This window comes from Scleropages formosus, chromosome 23, assembly GCF_900964775.1.
Source record: "Scleropages formosus chromosome 23, fSclFor1.1, whole genome shotgun sequence".
In the NCBI taxonomy this organism is placed as follows: domain Eukaryota; kingdom Metazoa; phylum Chordata; class Actinopteri; order Osteoglossiformes; family Osteoglossidae; genus Scleropages; species Scleropages formosus.
This window is the reverse complement of record NC_041828.1, coordinates 5,687,588-5,711,358: the sequence shown is the minus strand read 5'-3', so window position 1 is coordinate 5,711,358 and position 23,771 is coordinate 5,687,588. Positions and strand designations below refer to the sequence as shown.

At 40.8% G+C, this 23,771-nt stretch overlaps 3 protein-coding genes across 3 annotated transcripts; all 3 read right to left on the bottom strand.

Annotated features, from left to right (window-relative positions):
* Positions 1–1,905: 1,905 nt before the first annotated feature.
* tap2a (transporter associated with antigen processing, subunit type a) lies at positions 1,906–15,135 on the bottom strand. The gene is given in 22 exon segments (XM_029248489.1): positions 1,906–2,456; positions 2,746–2,882; positions 3,654–3,813; positions 4,208–4,381; positions 4,586–4,774; positions 5,420–5,548; positions 5,802–5,999; positions 6,332–6,537; positions 7,021–7,151; positions 7,393–7,507; positions 7,612–8,161; positions 10,680–10,889; positions 11,173–11,309; positions 11,553–11,712; positions 11,839–12,012; positions 12,237–12,425; positions 12,743–12,871; positions 13,325–13,522; positions 13,792–13,997; positions 14,127–14,364; positions 14,434–14,567; positions 14,661–15,135. Coding segments are annotated over 22 exon segments (4,374 nt in total). The 5' UTR covers positions 15,064–15,135; the 3' UTR covers positions 1,906–2,249.
* A 2,325-nt stretch (positions 15,136–17,460) lies between these two features.
* Positions 17,461–19,255, bottom strand: psmb9a (proteasome 20S subunit beta 9a). The gene is made up of 6 exons (XM_018745599.1): positions 19,202–19,255; positions 18,717–18,784; positions 18,495–18,626; positions 18,267–18,396; positions 17,925–18,066; positions 17,461–17,588 (listed from the first exon to the last, which is right to left on the bottom strand). Exons 1-6 carry the CDS (start codon positions 19,253–19,255, stop codon positions 17,461–17,463), a joined length of 654 nt encoding a protein of 217 aa, XP_018601115.1.
* A 1,577-nt stretch (positions 19,256–20,832) lies between these two features.
* Positions 20,833–23,582, bottom strand: psmb12 (proteasome 20S subunit beta 12). The gene is made up of 6 exons (XM_018745610.1): positions 23,535–23,582; positions 22,899–22,969; positions 22,451–22,582; positions 21,997–22,126; positions 21,435–21,579; positions 20,833–20,960 (listed from the first exon to the last, which is right to left on the bottom strand). Exons 1-6 carry the CDS (start codon positions 23,580–23,582, stop codon positions 20,833–20,835), a joined length of 654 nt encoding a protein of 217 aa, XP_018601126.1.
* Between the last annotated feature and the right edge of the window lie 189 nt (positions 23,583–23,771).

Sequence of the window (23,771 nt, the reverse complement as noted above, 5' to 3'; positions counted from 1 at the left end):
AAATGAACAAAGGAATTAAAATGTTGCACTTCTTTGGATCGCCACTCGTGAAATTTTGCTGGTGCTTTGTGAATACTAATTGTGTAATAAAAGTGTAGGTGTGTAGTGCTTAGTTCAAAGCCAAAAGAAAAAGCATAGAAATTCCAGTGTCCCATTTGATATTCCAATTTTGTGCCTTAATCCACCGCCCGACATTTTGTAAACGCTACGGACACAGAAATTTGGCGATGAAATGGTGACTGTTTCTCTCCTGCCCCATAACCTGTAGCAGCACTGGCCTCCTGTAGAGGTCGATAGAGACCATACTGAGAGGCGTGGTGCAACCAGGCACACTGCCAGACAGATAGGCAGACAAGTGGTAAGATGGGACTTTCCATCAGGGTTGGTAAGCACCATACACTTCTACTCATACCCATAAATATTATGTCACACAGGAACAAAACATGTAAATAGTAACGTACAGCTTGCATACTTACACTTTCGATTTCTAAACAAAGCAAAGGTATTTCTCCAAATAAGGACGAAATTGCAGACAGTTTTCAGTATATTTGTTGCATGCTATTGCATGTCTATGACTGTGCCAAGATGGCCTTTTTTTCTCAAAAGTAATAAAAAAAGATAACGATAAAAACTTAAGGGTCACCTTTAGGATGGAGGCTAATCAAAGTCTATTATAAATGTTTTCTCCGTCAGAAACAGGAATGAGGAGTGACCCCCTGCCAGTAAAGAGCATTGCTGTCCTTTCCCATGTGACATCACCTCAACTGACTTTATACCACTGGAATTTGGTTCAGATTTTAGTATGTTCATGTAAATACCAAATTTTATTAAATATTACACAAAGCCAGGGTATCTACACTGTCCTACTGTTAGGGCCCTAAACTGTGGGCACTAGGGCTTTGGGCTCCAAGGCACAGTGATACAGGGACTCCTCTGAGACAGAGGTCTTACCTTCATGATCCCAGCCAAAACCCAAGCACCGAGCAACAGACTGAACATTGAAGAGTGTGGCGTGCTACCCTGGGCAGAAGCATGCAGATGTTTCACCACGTACATTTCTAAGAAAACTGGGAAGCGGGATGTATTCATAAAGGTCAGGAGAAGGAGATGGGCCACGTTGGAAAAGAACATGTGAAATGAGGTGTACAGTAAATAGGGGTTTTACATCAATACTGAAAACCAGCCAGTCAACTGACATGACATTACAACAAAAAGGTTCCTGCTTATCAGAACATAACCACATGCTCACAATAATCCTAACTGGATTTAAGGTATTTCTCTCACAAACTTCCTATTTTTTCATTCTTAACTCCTGCATAATTAAAATCTTCAGTATAAACCTTTTTGTTTTATAAATTGCACAAGTAAGGAATATGATATCTAATATGGTTCCGATGTGTTTCGATTTGTCCGGCATTTTGCAGATACTGGAGGAATGCGAGTTTGGTGATGAAATGGCTGCTGCTCGGCGACCGCAGTCTGTCGTGTTGCAGTACTGACCTCCTGTAGGGGGTGATGGAGCTTCGGGTTGAGAGGCAATGGTGCAGCCAGGCAGAGTGACTATGGCAAGACGGGACTTTCCAGCACGGCTATGCGTGCAGACCGGTAAATGCCATACATTCCCACGCAAAACAAAAACAAAGATACACACTCACACTGCTATTGCTGTTACCCTAAATTATGATCACATGGCGATTTATCAAGAATTTAGTTATACTCTTTTGTCAAGTCTGCTGAACCAGCTTTTCAAATGAGCGAACAACAGTAAATAAAGCAATGAAGCTCATTTGTATGATTTTCTGTGGGATTTTTTAAAAAAAATCTACGAATCATCTATCCATCTAAGAATCACAAGAGAAATAAAGATGACACATTACTATTTCATACACACGTTTTAGTCTGTTTTTATATTTACACACTATTAAATGTGTTATATGGTCTATTTACAGAAAATAAGCACCTTTCACTCACTTTTACATTAATGTGTGAATACACACTTTCGCTGCAGAAACGATTAGTACATTCAGAGACAACAGGTATTATTCATGGTACGCAAGCATCCAAGACAGTCCATACCAGAGCAGGTAAGTGGTTTGCACAATGTAAACATAGAAACCATCTACAAAATTATTTTTAAATCAGCTTCATGCATTTATGGAAAGCCCATGAGAGTGCAAGTCAGATAACAGCAATCTTCTGTGTTAAGTTATACAAGTAACATTATATGTTGTTGAACAACATTATTAACGTCAGTTTTCTAGACCTTTTTCTGTAAAGATCATTTCTCTGAGTTTGTAGTACTTGCCCCTCTTCTCCATCAGCTCATGGTGAGTTCCCTTCTCTATTATAACCCCTCTGTCAATCAAAAAGATCTGATCTGCCCTCTCAACCGTCTTCAGTCTGTGAGCAATAACCAGTAGGGTTTGGGAGGGGCAGTTGGCCAAGGCCTGCAGAACCTACAACAAATAGATACAACTCATGAAAATATGTATGTGTACTACAATAGTAAATATGATCACAAAGCAGTCAAATTCCACAGCTTTCAACGTCAAAGCCGATTTCATATATTAAAGCAACCTTTGCGAATTGTAAAAAGTGGGAAAGTATCAACAGCTATCATACAACAGCAAACTAACCTCAAACTGCTGCTAACTCAAAAAAGGCTAATTTCTGTACCACTGTACACGGTGGATATGAACTCAGGGTGGGAACAATATTTACAGGTCATGAAGAAAGTTACTGTACCATTTGCTCACTCTCTGTGTCCAGGCAGCTGGTGATCTCATCCAGGATGAGTACCTGTGGCTCTCTGATCAGAGCTCTGGCGATGGCGATGCGTTGCTTCTGACCCCCAGAGAGCTGACCCCCGTGTTCCCCAACATCTGGTCCAGACACACACACACAGGACTGCTACACACACTGCAACTCACAATAAAATGTACGCAACACAAAGACTGAGCTCATGTTGGATCACGCAGCCCAGTGCTCAGACACCATGTCAGTTTGTTCAATGAGTGCAAATTCATTTGCATTGTTTTTATACATTTATTTTATGTCTTGACGTTTTTTTGCATTCAAGGCTGAATTAATACATAAACACTGAATATCCCATATATATTGTGTTAATGAGCATTTAAGGGTACGGTATGTAGGAACTCAGAAAGAGCTGAATGAGTGCAAGTAAACAGACATTCAGTACTATTATTATTATTATTAGCGTATTATCAATATGGTAATAATGATAAAGTCATACAGTATTATAGAGTAATTATGAAGTGAAAGTGCTTTGTGTTGTGTCATGATAACCAATGTTAATTACTAGTGTATTTTTGATTGAGTTTGGTAATATTTTAACATAAATGGGTGTCACTTTTGGGGACTCAGGAACACATAAAAACTTTTACTATTAAAACTAATGACAATTACGTCTTCAAGTTATGAAAGTTTGTTACAAATGGTTTTTCTGGAACAAATGACCTTTTTAAGGTAGCGGAAGACTATTGGTAGGTACACTAAGAATGTTGTGTCATTATTTGTATGAAAGCAGTAGGTTATGCTTAGCTGAGTATCGGTCTATGTAACAGCATGCCACCAGCTGGTGTCCATCTCCGGAAATTCTTCTGGAAATAAGAAATGTGTTTGACAGTGTGTACCTGTGTCATAGCCGTGTTCCAGCTGGCTGATGAACTCGTGGGCGTTGGCTTTCTGCGCGGCCTGTATAACCCTTTCCATGGAGCAGTTTTTCAGGCCATAAGCAATGTTGTCCCTAATGGACCCTGAGAACAATATAGGCTGCTGACCCACCATGGCAACCTGTCAAGGCAAAGAAACAGTGTTGTACACTAAGCAGCTGAGTATTCATCTCGCTATGCCAGTATTAGTGTTGGTAGCTGTCTGTTTAGGTTGCTGGGCAAGTACTGTTGTTAATAGTTAAGTATCAACCAAGATGATGTAACCATTCATCTTTCTCAGCAAGAACAGACATGTGTAGCTTGGCATTTACCCTGCTATGCAGGTACTGAAGCAGGTACCTATATTACCACAATGTAAAGATAATGGTATAGGTATCTCTGTACTACCCTTGCTGTGTAAGCACTGACATGAATAGCTAAATATTTTAATTGCCGTGTAGGCACTGATGTTAGTAACACCAGTTACTAACCAGGTTAGCCTTGCTGTGTAGGAAATAATGAAGGTAATTATTTACCTTGCTATGGAGGTACTGATGCTGGTAGCTCTGAAGGGGCTGTCCATCCAGCAGGATCTCACCATCCTGTGGTTGGTAGAATCGCTCCAGGAGACTCACACAGGTGCTCTTACCCCCACCAGACGGCCCCACGAGCGCAGTCATCTGCCCCGGTTTCGCCTCCAAAGAGAGGCCCTGAATCAGCAAAGAGCAGAAACTCAGAGAATATGAAACTCACAGTTTGTACATTTGAATGGGACTCTTCTAAAGAGAAACCAGGCAGGAGAACTAGCACAATCCAACAAAAGAGCCACAGATATTAAATTCATGACAATGATTCTCTCTTATACAGTATATGGCAAACACTCTTCAAAAACCACACATGTAGGCAATTTTCACCTGCAAGACGGGCTGGTCTGGGTAAGCTGGATAGGAGAAGGTAAGATTGTGGAACTGGATGTGTCCTCTCAGAGTATCTGGCTGCAGGGTCCCATCTGTGCTCACCTGGGGCTTCCTGTCCAGGTACTCAAACACTTTCTCAGCTGTACTCAGAGAGTTCACAATGTCACCAAGAATCCAAACTGAAGTCTGAAAGACAGTTCACCAAACTATTAATATACGGAACCAAATCTTGTCATACCAAATTCTGTTAATATTATAACCACAATCTCCTTTTTAGTATTGAGTACATTTTCATCAAGATATTTATATGGTGTGTTCATTATAGTTCCTTGCAATGTAAAATTACAGGTAAATTTTTGTATTCATCATTTATTCCCTTATGGTATTTCCAGGTACTATTTATTGATACCAATAAACACAGAAATCACAGTTTTTTTGTTTTTTTTTTTTTTTTAAATCTCGGCGGCCATTTGCACTATTTTCATGAACTGTTACCTTAAGATCATTTTTGCTAGTGGCCCCTCAGCTCAATGATGAGCCCTTGCTATTGGCATGGTACTGACTTCTTAATGTCCAAACAATTTTGAGCGATCCACAAGACTTTAACATTTTTATCTGCACTCATTTACATGTGTCAAAATGAGATATTTATTGTAGTGTTCTGTTTTATCAGTCCTGACTTTGTGGTATGCATGCTGCTGTAGCCTTGTGCTATTCCCTTTGGAATTAATACAGTTATCTATCTATCTTTCCATCTATTTATCTACATGAGTTACTCAAAGCTTACTGAGTCTATGGAAGTTTCACAGCTTTTAACTCTGTTAGGCTTACTTTTATTCTGTTTCCCAGGTCCCTCTGGTAAAAGATGAAGAAGACCAGGGTACCTGTGCTCATTTGACCAGAAAGGATCAACTTTTGCCCATAGCACAGCATGGCAACCCGTATTCCCAGGTCAGTCACCTATGGATTGCAAAACACACTGTGAAATTTTCAATGCCAAAACACAGTGTCACAATAGTGGAAAGGAGATGTTATTAGCACACATAGTATATTATATGTGATTAAGAAGTAAAAATCCGTACGCTTAGGTACTCCATTCATAAAATCCTCAGCACTAGGTTAACAACACTGGTGCTCTATTTCTTTATTCAGTATGAATTGCATCAGGGCTCACATTCTATTTGAGGGAAAAGGCAAACAAAGACACTGATACCTTCCGGAGCAGCCCATAGATGCTTCGGACTACATCTCTGCGGGTCCTCAGGCTGTGGATTTCCAGCAGCGTTTTACTGTAGCGCAGGGCCTCGTTTCGCTCCATGTTGAAGCTCCGCACAGTCCTAATGCCTGCCATGACCTCACTCGCCACATCGTTTGCCCGTGCCATGGAGTCAAGAATCTCCTTTGAAAACCTCTGCAACCCAGCCAGACAAAACCACAGGGTACCATCAGTAACACTTAAATCATTTACATATTAGTTTGGATGTTGCAATACTTCAGATTCCTAAAATACCTTTCTCATAGCACACAGACAAAGATATCATGCAGTCAACATCAACCTGAGTGCGATATTTAGAATTACATTTTTTAAGAGAGTGTTAGGCTGGCCACTATTTGCAACTGACTGCTTTACACCAAAACCTGGAGTTATGGCTTCATTTCAGTGAGCACACATTCAGTACTACAGTCTTGGATATTAATCATGTGTTGCTCATAAGTATGCTTTGGTCTTTAAAGTGACCATACCTGGTAGTATGTGTCATAGATGCTCTGCAGCAGGCTAGTGAGAGGTATCTCCATCAGGATCAGTAAGGTCAGCTTCCAGGACAGACCGAACATGACAACCATTATGCCCAGTAACTCAATTAGGGTCCTCAGTAGGAGGTTGGTACTCAAAGAAACGACGTGTCCCATCAGACCAGTGTCTGCAGACAGCCTGGATGCAAGATCCCCTGTAGGATGCACTCACACATTAACCAGCAGAAATGTCCCTCAGCCTGGAACTAGTCACTGAACCTCAAAATGACAGTAACTATCAGTAGCACCTAACATTAACGTTTCCTTATGTTTAAACAATGCACTATTTTTTGTTACTGGATACTTGTTTTAAGCTTTTTACCTAATTTAAAAGTCTTTTTGTTCACTGAAATTAAAATAGGTATTTAAAATAATTCAGATTAAATATTCAGATATTACTCCATAAAGAACCATATTCTGACACATTTAATTAAAATATGGCTTCCAACCACTTTCATTCAGTCCCTTGCCTTGGGAACCATCCAAGTGGTCACTGTGAGTTGGCTTTGACTACATGGCACTTCCATTATCATCATGGCTTTTAAAACTGATTGTAAAAAGCCAAGCAGCAGGATGAAATTCAAAGCAACCAATGCATTCATATGGTATTTGGCATGCAGATGCGAAGTAGGTTATACCAGTTTTAGTTGATTCAAAGAAGCCGATCTCCTGGAACACCAGGGAACCGAAGAGCTGGACCTTCACCTTGCGTGTGAAACTGCTGATGGCACAGCTGAAGAAACCTTCTCGACAACCTACACTGAGTGTGCTGAAAGAGAAGGATCAACATAATTATCACATTCAAACTGCTACCATTACAGTATAACCAGGCTTTCACATAGTATCAGCAGGCAGGTCATAGCGAACAGTTTTCTAAATCCTCAAAGTAGAGGACTTTTTTCACAGAAAGCAAAGGGTTGGAGGTTTCTGGAGAAAAAAATAGTTTTTTTTATGATTTGTTAAAAGCAAAAGCAATTATGAGGCACGTGTTATACGTGTCAGTCACTGACTTGCCAAAGGAGAAGAGACTCATGAGGAAAAGAGCAGATGGGAAGTCATTCCAGTGGGATGGGGAGCCCAGAGCATCAATTATCTTTCCAGTTTGTAAAAGAGCAAAGAGCTCACCTGCAAAACAGGTGGTAAAATACAATCATTTCAGATCCAGTTCAGCTCCAATTGACTTCACATTTTTTTATTTTTTAATCTGGGAAAAGCATAATGATACTTACAAAGGACCGCCAGAAACAAAAAGATCAGTGCCCCTGCAAGAATTACAAGATCTTTTTTCAGGAAGCAGATCACTCTAATAAACAATACCATAGTCTTCTGCTTCTTTTCTTTCCTGTTGTTTTCCTTGTTTGAATCAGGGAATGTGATCTCCCAAAAGAGACAAGTAGCAGCAGCTGCTACTGTGTTTAAAACCAGGAACCAGGGGTTCTCCAGCGGACCAGCACCACTTTCAAGCGGACCTCCAAACATCACTTGTCTACAGCTCTCATACACAGAGCCGAGGAAGCAGTGAGCCGCGGCCCAGCGCTTCATCACCGCTCTTTGCTTGAGGTCCACGTTGGAAAGGAGCAGACTGCAGATCAGTGCCCATCTGGTGATCGCCACTGACCACATGCACACCAGACCTCCCAGGACATCGTGGTTCCCAAACAAAGGCAGCAGTTCCGCGGTCCCGAGGCTCAGAGCGCAGAGGATCGCTGTGTCCAAACACACCGTAGACACGTACACCAGCGCACTGTACATGATGCACTTAATTCCTGTGTTAAACTTCTAAAACCTGTACTAAAGGCCCTGAAACAAAAACAATTAAACACATTTTAGAAGTGTTTAAATACATTTACAGACACAAATTCAGATGGTACACCGAAGCATAAAGAAAACCATTTCCATTCTCCCAGTGACTGAAATGTTGGGGGAAATACAGTTTTCAGCAGCGAAAAGGTAAAATGATAAAATGATGCAGAAATTATAGTACGGCAGCCATGTCCTTTAATGGTTCAGTGAAAGGCCCAACAATGTTTTGCTGTCATTTTAAAAAAACATGAAAACCGCTGTCCATGACTAATCTCTGTCATTATGAAAAGCTTTAAGGAGTCTTTCAAAAAGAAAATCATCACACACAGCTGGTATGAAACTAGGATGTGAACCTCAGAAGGACTGTTGCAAGATGTACTTCCTGAAATTAGAATGCTGAGTAATAATTATACCACAAATTTTTTTTTTCCTGGGATTTTGCTGTAATTTACTATTACTTGTTGTTAGCAGAAGTCTTTTGCAAGGTTTTGCAAAAAAAGTTTAAGGATCATTTGTAGGCTACACACTGTGAGAGGCCTAAACCACCTTCTAGACGCCTAACATACAAACAACTTTATCACTAACAGGACAAACAGAATAAAAAGAGGCGCGTGAACTTAAATTAATACATACGACGTTACCTTTGCGGGATTTTTTTAGGGTCACACAGAGAAACCGGCTCCATTCATTTTACTTTCACTTTCGAGTCTACTGTTTTCTGATGAAAAAATAGTGATTTATAAAAAGACGTGTCTTATGCGTTTGTTTCTTTCGTGTCTTTGAACTCGTACAACAAACCACGCATATCAATGGCTATTAATTCGAGTCTGTACTGAAGTAATACTCGAGATCCCTGCCGATCAATTCACTGTTTACGGAACTCGAAATCCTTGTTACGACTTCCGGTCAGCAACGCTGTTAAAATGTCAAAATAAAAGCTCCCAATCCTGAAGCCAATGTACCGCACAGTGGATCTCCGACTTACGATCTTTCAAGTAACGATGCTTTTACCCTCAGGGCTGTGCAGGGTGAACAGGAAGGGAGGCAGAACTGTTGTTTGAGCGTCCTACGTGCTACACATGGCCATTTCTTACATAATGATAATATATAATATATATGTGTGTTTGTAAATTACTGCATCCACACTAAATGTTCAAATATAAATTTCATGTTCCAGTTTGAAATGCTTTTTCATGATTCACTAACTGCCATTTTGTTACATGTCAGCCATATAATTATTGTTTGTTATTTAGTTGAGCCCTTTGTCAAATGTGATTTGCAGTTTTAGGATGATACAGAAGTACTTGGGATACTGGGACAGCTTGTAGCATAGTGGCTAGCACTACTGCCTTTGGAGCCAAAGTTTTCAGGTCTGATCCCCCCCCCCCCCCTTGTTGTAGTACCATTGAGCAAGGTACTTACCCTAAATTGCCGCAGTAAAATTATCCAGCTGTGTAAATGATTGTAAGCATGTAATAAATGTGACCTTAACATTGTAAGTTGCTTTGGAGAAAAGTGTCAGCTAAATGAAAAAAATGTAGCAGTGGTAGTGATGTTGCAGGGTTATGATAAGATAATGACAATCCAGGATAAGATATTGTGTTACAGGGAATACAAGGTCAACCTAGGGCAAGAACTACAATGTAAAGGGATAGTGAAGTGGTTACAAACAAGTATGTTAAAAAGATGAGAGATGTTTGGAAAGTTCCACTTTAATGAGCAGAAGGCATGTTTGTGATTTGGTGAAGGAGACACAAAGAGAAAACAGGTAAAGTGGAATTTGAGGTTATTCCTGACAGTAGGTAGAGATGAAAGGCTGGCGGTAACAAGGAATCCAGTCATATAGGGAGATGTCTGTTAGAAGGAGGGTCTTAAACTGCATATAGTTATACTCAAAATGAACAGCAGCTTCCATGATGTGCTGATCTGCAAGCAATGTGATGGTGCTCAGGTCTGATATTACAACAAAAACACAATGCGGTGAAAATAAAGAGATGAGCAAACATACTAATGGCAGGCCCTGAATATACTAAACTTCAGTTCCCCGAAATAGACACATATATAGTACAGGTTCATACTGAATCATTTTATTGAAAAAACCAAATGACAAGGATGTTTTGATAAAAATGTATAACAAGAGAAACATTGTCTCGGTCATCGTTTTGTGTTATTGATGGTGAATGGGGTTTTAGGCCTTTAGCAGAGATTAAAACTGAAATAAATAAGGTGAAAAATATGATCACAGAAGAAAATCATATTTACTTATACCCATCACTTTCTATATATCACAGGTAAAACATTTAAGTAGAGACAACATGATGGCCATTTCTTTCTACATATGTACAGGGATTTACATCTTTGCACTGTGACACCAAATTAACAGTTTCTTGGTTCTGCAAGGGTGTTACTGTGAGTGTAACTACTTGGGATGAAAACATGCTGGTGTGTCTGTGAAAGAAGTTTGTCTATGAGTAGGTCAACCCTATGGTTTCTAGTGTGAGTTTTGTGGGCTGTTCTCAGTAAAGATCTTCTCCCTGAGCCTGTAGTAGCTGCCCTTTCTGTCCATCAGCTCCTGGTGAGTGCCCTTCTCTAGTACTGTGCCATTGTCAATCAAAACAATCTGATCTGCTTTCTCCACTGTCTTCAGCTTGTGGGCAATAACCAGTAGAGTCTGGGAGGGGCAGCTGACCAAGGCCTGCTGGATCTATAACAGAAACAATATGTTCTCTGTCATGAAAGCGTAAATTTACAACATTAATCAAAATGATCACTTAGCATGGCTTCAAATAGAAACGTGGTATCTTGTCTATGACCACAGATTATGATTTCTAAAAACTTCTACCGTATTTTCATGAACACTGAATATCACGTTTAATAAAGTGTGCAAAGCATGAAAGTATTAACAGTTGCCACACAACAGCAGATGCAACAAATGTAGAACAATCTAATTTGTACATCAGTGTAGTGAATATGGCATCATTATTTACCATGTGTTCGGTCTCCGTGTCTAAGCAGCTGGTGATCTCATCCAGGATGAGGATCTGTGGCTCTCTGATCAGAGCTCTTGCAATGGCGATGCGCTGCTTCTGACCCCCGGAGAGCTGACCTCCTCGCTCTCCCACATCTGGAAGAGACAGAATAATAAGAATACTATACATACTAAAATTTAGAGCCAATGAAATAAATACAATACATTCCAAGAACAGCTGTCCTACAATCTTCTCTAGATATATGCATTACTGGCAAGTACACCATAAATACTGTGAAAGTATGTATGTGTGCATGGAGGAAGTGGTGTTTAATGTACATAAGTATCATTGTATGTAATAGTGCCCCTGTCCAAATTCAATAATCTGACAGGGTGTACCTGTGTCATAACCATGTTCTAGTTGGCTGATGAACCCATGAGCATTGGCTTTCTGTGCAGCGTCATACACCTTCTCCAAAGGGCAGTTTTTCAGGCCATAGGTGATATTGTCCCTGATGGACCCTGAGAACAACACAGGTTCCTGACCCACCATGGCTACCTGTCAAGGCAAAGAAACAGTTTTGTACTCACAGTGAAGTACTGTTCCATAAATCCTGTTAGTTCTGGTACAGGTAGCTGTTTGTACCTTTCTGTTCATGTTAAAGTGCAGTAATTGTGTACGTACCTTGCTATGGAGGTACTGATGCTGGTAGCTCTGAAGGGGTTGTCCATCCAGCAGGATCTCCCCCTCCTGTGGTTGGTAGAATCTCTCCAGCAGACTGACACAGGTGCTTTTACCCCCACCAGACGGTCCCACGAGTGCAGTCATCTGTCCCGGTTTCAGTTCCAAGGAGAAGCCCTAAGTCAACAAAAACCAGAAACTCTGAGAATGTGGATGGTACATTTTGGAAAAAAATATTCACTTTAATTGCATTTAAAACCGTGATGACCTGCAATGACTAGTGATTGTGAGAAAGTAGGTTTAGACTGATTTGCGTGGTTATTGTGTGCTTAAAACTGTACTGCTTCTTACACATGGCTGACATGGTGAACATCTTTCCATGATCACAAACAAAGGCCTACCTGCAGGACAGGTCGGTCTGGGCGTGTTGGGTAGGAGAAGGTGAGGTTGTGGAACTGGGCATGTCCTCTCAGAGTATCTGGCTGCAGAATCCCATCTGTGCTGACCTGGGGCTTCCTGTCCAGGTACTCAAACACCTTGCCTGCTGCACCAACTGAGTTCAGCATGTCGCCAAAGATGTAAATCAAGGTCTGTGAAAAAGATTTTCATACATCAATTTAAATATAACACAAGTCAATAATTCTCAACAAATTGAATTATCACAGCAATTGTAAGATATTAAAATATTTTAACATGGTAATATAGCTCATGATAATGTGGAAATATACATACTATATGAATAAAAAAAGAAAGGTCAGGCCTCTGAATACTCATAGCAGTCTTGTGGATATATTGCAGTACTGTTTTCCCTTCACTTTTCTCAAGGAATAAAGCACTTGAGGAGTACATTTGCTCTTATTAAAGAAGTTATAATGGAGTATGGAAGTGGCCTACAATTGAGACATACCCTGATGTTGTCTCCCAGGTCTGTTTGGTAGAGGATGAAGGACACCAGGTTCCCTGTTGTCATTTGTCCAGACTGGATGAACCTCCTGCCATAATACAACATGGCTACCTGCATCGCCATCCCTGTCAGCTGAAAATGTGAAAATGCATAGACAAAATTGATAATAAAATTGACAAAAAAAATCACAATAATGGATTACTATTCAACAAGACAGAGATATACGAAGTCTAAACTGCCAAATTTGAGCTGGTGCAAGGTGGAGTTAATTCATGGGACAGGAGTGAATCTGAGCTCAATTGTCTAGCCAATGTAAATTTTTTCCATCATTTTGTGGAAAACCTGCTGTCCAGAGTCTCTTCTGACCATGTATACAACTGCACCAAAAACTGGTCACAAAACTCTCAGTATTCATATTTTATGCCACATACAGAGTCCTAAATATATGGCACTTCACTGATCTCAAAGTATGTCTCAGTAGATGCTCAATCTCAAAATCACAAAGCTTTTAAAAATCTCTTTGCAATCAAGTAGAACATACATATCCCTCGGAGGACTGAAGGAAACAAACAAAGGTATCTGTACCCTCCGTAGCAGCAGATAAAGGGTTCTGACTGTGTCCCTGCGCACAATAAGTTTGTGAGTGTCCAGCAGCTTGTTGCCATAGCGCAGGGACTCGCTCTTCTCTGTGCTGAAGCTTCGCACACTCCTAATGCCCGCCACAGCCTCACCCGCCACATCGTTTGCTCGAGCCATGGAGTCTTGAACCTCCCTTGACAGCCTCTGCAACCCATCCACATAAAATATTTTGGTGCAATCTGTTATTTTATCAATTTTTCAATATATTAGAATCATCTAAAGTAGACAAGTAAAGTGCCTTTTTCTGTCGGCATTGTCTGAATTACACTCTGCTTGTGTCACAGAAAAAAATATTATATACATCAACCTACTCCAGTGATGATTACCTGGCACTCTTAGTTTACCACAGTCTGTGTTCATTTAGTGGACTGTCTTGTAAGTCCATGAATGAAACTTCATTTCATTACATTTACCTGATAGTATGCATCATAGATACTCTGCAGCAGTCCAGTGGCTGGTGTCTCCATCAGCATCAACACAGTCAACTTCCAGGACAGGCTGCACATGAGGGACAACATGCCCAGGGTCTTGATCAAGGTCCTCAGCAGCACATTGACGTTCAGGGCCACTGCACGTGCCATTAGAGTGGTGTCTGTAGACAGCCTGGATGTGAGGTCACCTGTAGAATGGATTTATTCTTTAACAAACCTACAATAAAACTCTAACCACATGAAACGTATAGTTAAAGGCAGCCTGCTTTGCATATATACCCAGTCACAGTAAACAAGTAAAAGTTTGTGACCATTACCAGTTTTAGTTAATTCGAAAAAGCCAATCTCCTGGTGCACCAAGGCACCAAAGAGTTTGACCTTCACTCTGCTGGTGAAACTGCTAATGGCACACATGAAGAGGCCTCCTCGGCAGCCTGCACTCAGTGAGCTGAAAAACCATAGACATCGCAAAGTTAGCACTTCATACACAAAGGAACCCCACAGATTTTATAAACAGTCAAAAAGTTTGCTTCTTTGGGAGGCACCAAAATGGAGCTGCATTTGTCGATAAATAACTAGCACTAAGATATAACTTGAGCTTTCTGTTATGTGGCTCTATGCTGCCCGAGCCATTGCTACTAACCTGGTGATGGAGAAAAGACCCATGAAGAAGATCGCTGCGCGGAAATCATGCCAATGGTACTGGGTACCAAGGATGTCAATTACCTTCCCGGTGTAAAAAGGAATAAACATTTCGCCTGTAAAATATATGAAGCAAATAATGTCATTCATGAAGTGACAGATAAATACATGTAAATCAGGAAAGAAATGGGTGCATTAACATGACTTACAGAGGACGGCTGCGGATAAGAAGACAAAAGCCCCCAGCAGAAGCAGGTAGTCCGGTCTATAGAAACGAAGGACTCTCATGAAGAGAACCCTGGCTTTCTGCTTCTTTTCTTTCCCGTTACTTTCTCCATTTGAATCAGGGAATGTGATCTCCCAGAAAAGACAGGCAGCAGCTGCTGCCACCGTGTTTAAAACCAGGAACCAGGGCTGCCAGGGGTTCTCCAGCGGAGCAGCGCCACTCTCAAGCGGACCTCCAAACATCACTTGTCTACAGCTCTCATACACAGAGCCGAGGAAGCAGTGAGCCGCGGACCAGCGCTTCATCACCGCTCTTTGCTTGAGGTCCACGTTGGAAAGGAGCAGACTGCAGATCAGTGCCCATCTGGTGATCGCCACTGACCACATGCACACCAGACCTCCCAGGACATCGTGGTTCCCAAACAAAGGCAGTAGTTCCGCGGTCCCGAGGCTCAGAGCGCAGAGGATCGCTGTGTCCAAACACACCGTAGACACGACGTACACCAGCGCACCGTACATGACGCACTTATTCCTACTTTAAACTTGTAAAATCTGTACGAAAGTACCTGACAGGCAAAAGAAAAAGTCCATTACAATCAGCTCCTCGTAACGACATGAATTATACATCCGACAATTGCCATACATGGCTTTTTACCTCGAAATATACTTACATATAAAATATTAATTTATAAATTACATTTTTCTTTTATTTTCCGTACATACGACTGTTTATATTATTTCTAATTCAACCCGAGCGTTCAGTAAGATGCTTACCTTTAGCCTGCATGTATTCTACTGATCAACTCAGTAGGCAGCCTTTTACTTTCGGTTTAGACTGAAATTCCCCTTTGCGTAAGTGAAACTTAATAAATGCGCACATTGTATCTACGATAAAGTAACAGCATCTCCTTGTTAGCCCCATCTAAATGACATCACTCATCTTTAAAAACAATTTCATTAATTCCATCTAAGATCAGAGCAAGTACGATCTCTCCGCAGATTCTGGAGATGACCGAATACCGTCTCTAGACGTCGTTGCACTTTTCCACCACCGTGTGTCACTGTTTCTCAGTCTGTTTATTTAAAACGGTACGCTGTACTGACCGGTAAGTTTTCAGACGCGCCCCAAAAGTGCTCCTTATAATAAAGTGCTATAAGTGCTACACGTATTCAAAACTACTGATATTTTCACAAATCCAGCAAAGGCTTTTGTAGTAAGCTTAAATCAAGAGAAATATTTGCAGTTTATTAAAACAACATGACTTTTTATGAGATAAATAGAGGGCAATTGGTAGTGTAGTGATTTAAGCCACAACCTTTGAACTCAGAGGACCCTGGTTCAAATTCCCCCTCCTGCTGTAGGACCCCTAGGCAAAGTTCTTACTGGTAAAAAAAATAAACCCTTACAAAAATACCCTAAGTACGCCTAAGCGTTCCCATGTATCTCCTCTTCTCATTTCTCTGCAATAGCTTCTTATAGCTGCCCAAATCAAATTCAAGACCCTAGTTAATGTCTACAAATGCATCAGTAGAACTGCTCCCAGCTGTTTACAGGTTTTCATCAACCGCTACACCCCAGCTAGACCCCTTCGCTCGTCTACTGCTCACTTGGTGGTCCTGCGGACGGAAGGTAAAGCATGGAGGTTCTCAGTTCTGGCTCCGTTGTGGTGGAACGACCTACCCCTCTCACTCACAACTGCTGGAACTCTGTCTACATTCAAGAAGGGTCTGAAAGCTCACCTTTTCTGGACCCATTTCGTCCAAGATCTCTCCAGCTCATGTACGGTGTAAATGTTCATGCACCGTAACTTCATGAACATCACAAGATAAAGCCTTTATTCAGCCACTACTCTGAAATCGCTTTGCTTGCTTGTGTATCTTATTTAAAAAAAAAAAATTGGTAGGAGGGTATCACGATTTGCCTATCCCGTGTTTTTATGCACCTACTTGAACGATGAGCCTCGGTGCAGCAAGTGGTAGGTATCATACTGTGGTTACTTGAGTCACATGTCTGCAGCTATGTCTCTTTCTTTTAATGTAATGCATAAATTGTACTTTTGCTGAGATGTACGTTGCTTTGGACAAAAGCATCTGCTAAATGAGTAAATGTAAATGTAAATGTACCCTGTTTTACAACTGGTAAGTAGTGTAACATTTTAAGTTGCCTTTTAAGTGTCAGCTAAATGAGTTAATTTAACAATACTCTCACTGTAAAAATATGGACACTTCTGCATCCATGAGTTTAGAAATAATACCTTTTCTCTGGAAGATGAATTTCCCTCTCACTCACTATCATTTAACCACTTGTCGTGGTTGTGGCAGTGTGAGGCCTATCTCAGAAGCATAGTGCAGCACTCAAGTCAGAATACATCCTGGATGGGACCCCAGTCCATTGCAGGGTAGTCTACCACCTGCATTCACTCACACTAATTGCAGTTTAGCCACTACAAATCTGAAACTTATGTATCTGGGCCATTGGAGGAAAATCTGAGCACCTAGAGGAAACCAATGAGAACAAAGAAACTCTACAGACTGAGTTGGATTCAAACCCACACCTGAACAGCCCAGGTGCTATGAGACAGCAGTGCTACCTGCTTTGCCACTGTGGTGCCCTGAAAAATGAATTTGAAATGTTTGTTTTAAAAATAAGCCATTTATTGTAATTCAGATTAAGGAAAATGTAAATGTCGAACAAAAAAAACTTGCCCCGTTCAATCTCTCATTTAACGGTTGGAAATATCTGTCAATACATTTGTCACTATAGCACAGTAAGTAGTTCTGGTTTCACTGGTCGAAAAAAGTGGGCAGTTCATTTCCAAGAATGCATTTCTCCTCTGCACCACTCTTGTCCACAGTTACAAGATAGGCCACACCACCACTGGAACCATCTCGACCCATCGCCAAGGTGAGTGCTGGGGACAGTTGGGAGAACAGAACAAAATTCTATTATCCTACAGCTGCTCAAGCATTACAGTACTGTTTTTAATTCTGAAAATGCAAACTGTAGACTGCAAGGTCAAACCAAATATTCTGCATTTATATAATAAACCTTTGAAATGTGTCTATGATGCCAAACACTGAAATAATATGATTCTATTCATAGATTTTCTCATTTTCAAATTCAAATTATAATGAAGGGACAGCGATCTTATGTACAATAGTAAAGACAGGACTGGTATCAGACATTCAATTCTTGTGAGGTATTATTGCTATGAGACCCTACTGAGAAGTAACTGACTACTGCTGACCATTGATGACAAACTGCTGGCACTCTTCTTTGCTCATGCCAGGTCGGTATTCAGCATCAACAAAGCCGTAGATGTAGGAACTACCCGATCCACCCACTGCGAAGGGCTGTCTGGACAGGAGGCCGTTCAGGGTCACATACACCTGAAGGAAGGAAGTAGCACTATGAAGACACATTTAGATAGGTGTTCAAAACACTTTGTAATTTACAAAGGTGAAACATGTCATCATATGGCATGAAACAGTTCCTGAAGGTTTGCAGTAGGTTGTCTGAGCAAGATTGATGTTGAAGCTCTGTCCACCTTTTACATATTCACTATTTCCCTGTATAATCAAACACCAACCTGTCCTCCAGCTCTCTTGTCCCATCCACCAACGATTAGATGGGCAGACAGCTCTTCCTTGTACCTGTAGGAGATGTTCTTCACCAGAGTGGCAGCAGAGCAAACAAGAGGTTCCTCTCCTATCTCTACACTATAACACAGAAAGAGGATTGTCAAGAACATGCTTCTGGCTATTAGCAAACAATGAGGATTCCTGGTAAATACTGGGGCCCTTAATCAGGATGGTACCTGTGCACATCCATCTGGTAGTTCACAACCTCTGCAATAGTCTGAGCATCAGCTGCAGAGCCGGACAGAGCACAGAAGATCTTGTCATGGAGGGGAGAGAGCTTGTTCATCACCCGGTTTACTACTGACTGCCTGAAACCAAAATAAAGAAGGTTTTAAAACTGGCAAATATGATAGAAAATTAGTATTTGTAGAGAATAGGAGAAATGGTGAGAGGCTTACCCTGCAGACACACGGGAGTCTGATCCCAGGACAACTCCGCCATCAAACTCAATGGCTATAATGGTTGTCTACAAAACAAACAGAGCAAATACAGCTGACACAACTTTTAATTTGGTCTAGCTGACTTCGGACATGTTCTTATACAACAATGGAAGGTAATCAAGACTTCACGATGTGCCTTGTACAAAGTCAGCAGAATATTACTATTTAATAACAATGCTGTCAGTCCATACAGTGCACAATTCCTATCATCACTCTCATTCATTGATTGTAAACCTTGCTCCTTATATAACCTCCACTGCAGTAGCAGCCAATGTTTGAAGACATCACATATAAAACTGTCACTCGCACACTATGGGTGAACCTACCCACCCACTTAATTTTTATGTACCCAGTTTACCCCCATTTCTACGATATGTAAGTTATGTTCATTGAACGCCACACAGCGAGTCTATACACCTGCAGTCGCACGCTGTACTTCTTACCCCTGTTTTAACTTCCTCGGAAAGCCAGTCAGATTCAAACGATTCCTCCAACATACTGTCCTTTTAGTATGGAAGTGAGCGATACTGGCAGATAATGCTTTGTTAGGGTTTAGCACCCGACGGAAGACCTGAGCTGCACGATCGACGTCCGGAGTCTGGAGGAAAAAAGCGACTCGATAGCGAGAGACGCTAAAAAAAAAAGGAGCGGATAACGAAAGAGTTTCGATACGGAGCGACGCTGCGGCCCGGGCGCATAAAGCTGTAACAGCGCGGTTGTTGCCTTGTTTCAGCACTACTTAGTTTAAATACTAGATTTGCTGATTTTCGAGGCCTGTTCATCCATTATTTCTGAAAGAACCGAAAATGAAACTTAATCAATGTGACTGTTTACTGGTGGGAGGGGCGTGTTGAAATGCGAGTCAAATTTTCGTCTTACTTCAGAATTTGTCACTTATCATGAATTTTTCCTTTTTCCACTTATAACTTATTTACACCACTAAACAGTGTTTTTCATTTGTCTAGACTAGTAGTGCTTAAATGAATATTAAATATTTTACCATAGGAGAGGGGGTGCGGTGGCGCAGTGGGTTGGACCACAGTCCTGCTCTCCGGTGGGTCTGGGGTTTGAGTCCTGCTTGGGGTGCCTTGCGATGGACTGGCGTCCCGTCCTGGGTGTGTCCCCTTCCCCCTCCGGCCTTACGCCGTGTTACCGGGTAGGCTCTGGTTCCCCGTGACCCCGTATGGGACAAGCGGTTCTGAAAATGTGTGTGTGTGTGTATTTTACCATATACATTTCGAATTTTATTTAATATGATGGTGTAGTCTATTATCTGAACTCTTCCATCCCGGCAGATGGATATCCATCCCGGATATAATAGCCTCTTTTATCGAAATTTAGGTTAACAACCAGGGTGGACCTGTTAAAACTTTTTTAAAAGTTAAAAGTTTTATGTTACGATCAATCTCTGCCATTTTTTTCATACCCACCACAAGAATACTGCTTTACATTAATATATTACGCACATAATTTATTTACAGTACATCCATAAAATAAATAAACTGGCTGTTCTTTCTTCTGCTTTTCCAGTTGAGCATCGGGGAAAACATTAATTACCAAAACCAGTACTCCTGATGTTTTGCTATTAGTGACCTACAAATATCAGTAGCATAATGTAGAAGTTCACTATAATTTTCACAGTGTACATGGTTTTAGCAAGACTTTAACAGCTAAAATAAAATCAAGATTAGAGTTATTCAAACCAATCAGTGTCAATGACCGCTTAAACATTAAGTCATAATCAAACAAATTGCTGTCAATTTAAACAACTTTGTAACAGCCTCAAGGTTTATGATTTTTTTATTTGCAACTTAACATACAAAAAAACACTGAAAAACAAAGCTACGTGTTGGTCAGTAAAAACTAGGGGTCATAGAGAAGGACAGAAAATTACAAAGGCTTTCAAATGAATGGATGTTTTAGTGTATGGAGAATGAATCCACAGCTCCAACAGGATTTAAAGGATTTTTTCTGATAGTTTTTGTTGGTAATTTTGTATGTTTTAAAGTTGTTTTTATTCCTAGGTGCAGCACTTCACGGGTCAGCAACAGCTGAAAGACATGGTGAATTCTTTCTACTGATCGTGGAACTTGGGCAGTTTATCTCCAGGGATGACGATATGCTCCGCTCCTTCCTCTGTGATCACCACCAGATGGATGATGCCACCGCTTACATTGTCTCTGCCCATTGCTAAGGCGAGAGCTTGAGAAAGAAACAAGACAGACTGTTAGAACAACTGCAATATGCAATCATAATGAAGGGTTCCCTGCCACTCCTTGTTATTTTAGCAAAGTAATTTAAAATATCAGCCATATGTAATGGAAAGAAAAGAAATGTAAAGAATACAGAACACGATGAAGTGATACATTAGTTCAGATAAGTTACATGGAACAATGAATTACTTCAGCTGACCAAATTTAAAACTTTATCCTTACCCAAAGGTAAGTTACTGCTTCACTTTCAATGTTGTCACTTTTATTAAAAATGTTCAAATTTTTCTGTAACAATTCACGCTAAGCATGTCCCTCAAGGTATAAACAGTAGGTTCTTAACCTGCAACCTTAAAACTACAAATGTGTCTGACCTGATTCATTTTTCACACTGTACAACTGATATAATACTGGCAGTAAAGACTTTTCCAAAGTTCAAAGCCTTTTAAATATTAATACACTGTACCATTTGTGGCAAACTGCAGGCACTCTTCACGACTCATGTCTGCCTTGTATTTTGCATCCACGTAGCCGTAGATGTAGGTGCTGCCTGACCCACCAATGGTAAAGGGCAGGCTGAGCAACATGCCCCCTAGAGACACTGTATACACCTGTATGGAGAAAAGGGTTTGGGATGGGCTATCATGCATTAAAAAGGATGGCACCAAATAAAGCAGAATGACACTGGCTTTCTATAACCTCTACAATAGTATTTTTCTGTGTGCATACCATCTTTTCTGAGAAACTCAAAGGTAATTAATGAAATGAAAGTAAGGATTCTTAATCTTTCCAGAAATTTGTAGGTTAGACAACCCTGTCAGTATATTGCCAACCTCAATCTTGAACAATATATGATCTTTTGGTGAAAGAGAACCTTCAAAAAATGCTTCACTAAAGTATTTATTTAGAAAAATTGATTAATTTACTATGTATTTCAGGTGGTAACAGACATGTATTCTCTAAAATTCTGCAGGTTTGTGCCTCTGGGGGCCGGGGTCTGGCCAGTCTTGTCATACGAGCAGGCTCACCTGTGGGCCTTTCTTCTTGTCCCAGCCAGCGGTGATGAAACCAGCTTGCAGCTCTTCCTTGTTGCTGTAGCACAGCTCTCGCAAAACAGAGGCTGCTGCCTTAACAAGAGGCGGGGAGTCCATCTGGACACTATCTCAAATGGACACAGTATAATATTAATATCTCTGTAAGCACTTTAGACTAGTAGAGTGTCACAAAGGAACAGTAGAATTACACATCACATGTTACAGTTCATTTTGCTTTACAAAGCAGAAAGCATGTAACAGATTTTACACAGTATGCTGGTCAACAATGCTTGACCAAGTAAAAATATCAATATAATTGTGTAAATTGTTAATTTTTATACCATGCTGATCTTTATTCCATGCTGAAGAAGACCAACACAGGTGTTGTTCAGCTTCTAATATAGATTAAATGTTACGTATAATATTGGAAAAGACTAGTGAAGATTACCTGTGAAATGACAGCTGGAATTTGGCTGCTCTAGTGACTGCTTGAGCATCTGCCAGGGAGCCAGCGATACAGCAGAATATTCTGTCATGTACCTGGATCAGCTTGTTGATCACTCTGGAGGCCACATAAGACCTAAAACAGGATAGTCAGAAACTTTTCAGTGACATTTCTAGCGTACAGTCTGTAGCAGTGATACAACAGTTAAGAGAACGTGAAAAACATCCTACTAAAAACTAAACTCTTGTGTTATATCTAATTTATTTTAGCATAAAAGTTCTTTGAAGATGATCTATCAACATCTTAAGAAAGAATAAAACAATCTACGCCAAATATGCTTAGCCGTTTGAAATGTGACTGTTTAGATGTTGGACAGAAAAGTGAGTCACATCGCATTAAGAGTTGGTGGTACTGAACATCAGCTGTTAATATGAGCACACGGTGAACTCACCCTCCAATGGAGGCCCGTGAGTCTGAGCCGATGAGCACTCCTCCTCTAAACTTCACAGCCAGGATAGTGGTCTGCACATCAAAGTGAGGTACATCCATAGGATGACAGTCATAAAGAGTGCCATCAGACATCATCCTCAGAATCATCAACCTTATTCAGTTGATTTCTGCATTTAGCATGCTGTGCTTTAGCTTCATTCCTAAAAAGTTCTCACAGTCCTTAATGTACAGTAATGGAAACACCACAAAGGCTTAAAACAGTTACCATGATCAATCACAGCTATATACAGTGCACAACAAGCAAGAGACCATTTCATTTCGCAGATAAAAATTTTAAAGGATTTGATCTTAAATCGACAAGAAATGTTTGAATCATGACAAACTCGAAAGTGAAAGTAAATGTAGAAGAAGAAAAACGTGTAAATTTGATGTTTACAAATGAACATTTCCCTGCTGCTCAGATACACGAACACAAATAATTCAATCACCGGGCTTCAATGTTCAACTACAGTCTACAATGGAAATAATATGATTCCCCCCCCCCCCCTCCGGTGGCGGTGAGGAGAGTCTCTCAGACTTGTTGACCATTAAAATTTTCCTCCGTCCCCCCTCCCCGCAGTGAGGGCCAGGTACTCACCCCTGTACTAACACCTTTGACTCTCGAGTCCGTCGTGTGTCTCTCCATTTCTGTAAATCTTTATGGAACCAGAACTTGGACAATGTTCTTTCTGCTTAGAAATACGGTACTACATGTGTCAAAAGTTACCCTAAAATACCGCATGTACGCGTAGTGAGAAACAGCGACATCGTGCGGCGGGAAACTCGGAGACCGAAGCCGGAGAAACACACGGAACACAAGAGTCTTGCACTGAAA

Coding starts and splice junctions, on each gene's coding strand:
- psmb12 (XM_018745610.1), bottom strand. CDS start 23,582: ATGGAGAGACACACGACGGACTCGAGAGTCAAAGGTGTTAGTACAGGG. Junction 22,970..23,534: donor TCAAAGGTGTTAGTACAGGG/GTGAGTACCTGG, acceptor TTTGATGTGCAG/ACCACTATCCTGGCTGTGAA. Junction 22,127..22,450: donor TTCCAGCTGTCATTTCACAG/GTAATCTTCACT, acceptor CATTTGAGATAG/TGTCCAGATGGACTCCCCGC.
- psmb9a (XM_018745599.1), bottom strand. CDS start 19,255: ATGTTGGAGGAATCGTTTGAATCTGACTGGCTTTCCGAGGAAGTTAAA. Junction 18,397..18,494: donor TACCAGATGGATGTGCACAG/GTACCATCCTGA, acceptor TCTGTGTTATAG/TGTAGAGATAGGAGAGGAAC. Junction 18,067..18,266: donor ACAAGAGAGCTGGAGGACAG/GTTGGTGTTTGA, acceptor TCCTTCCTTCAG/GTGTATGTGACCCTGAACGG.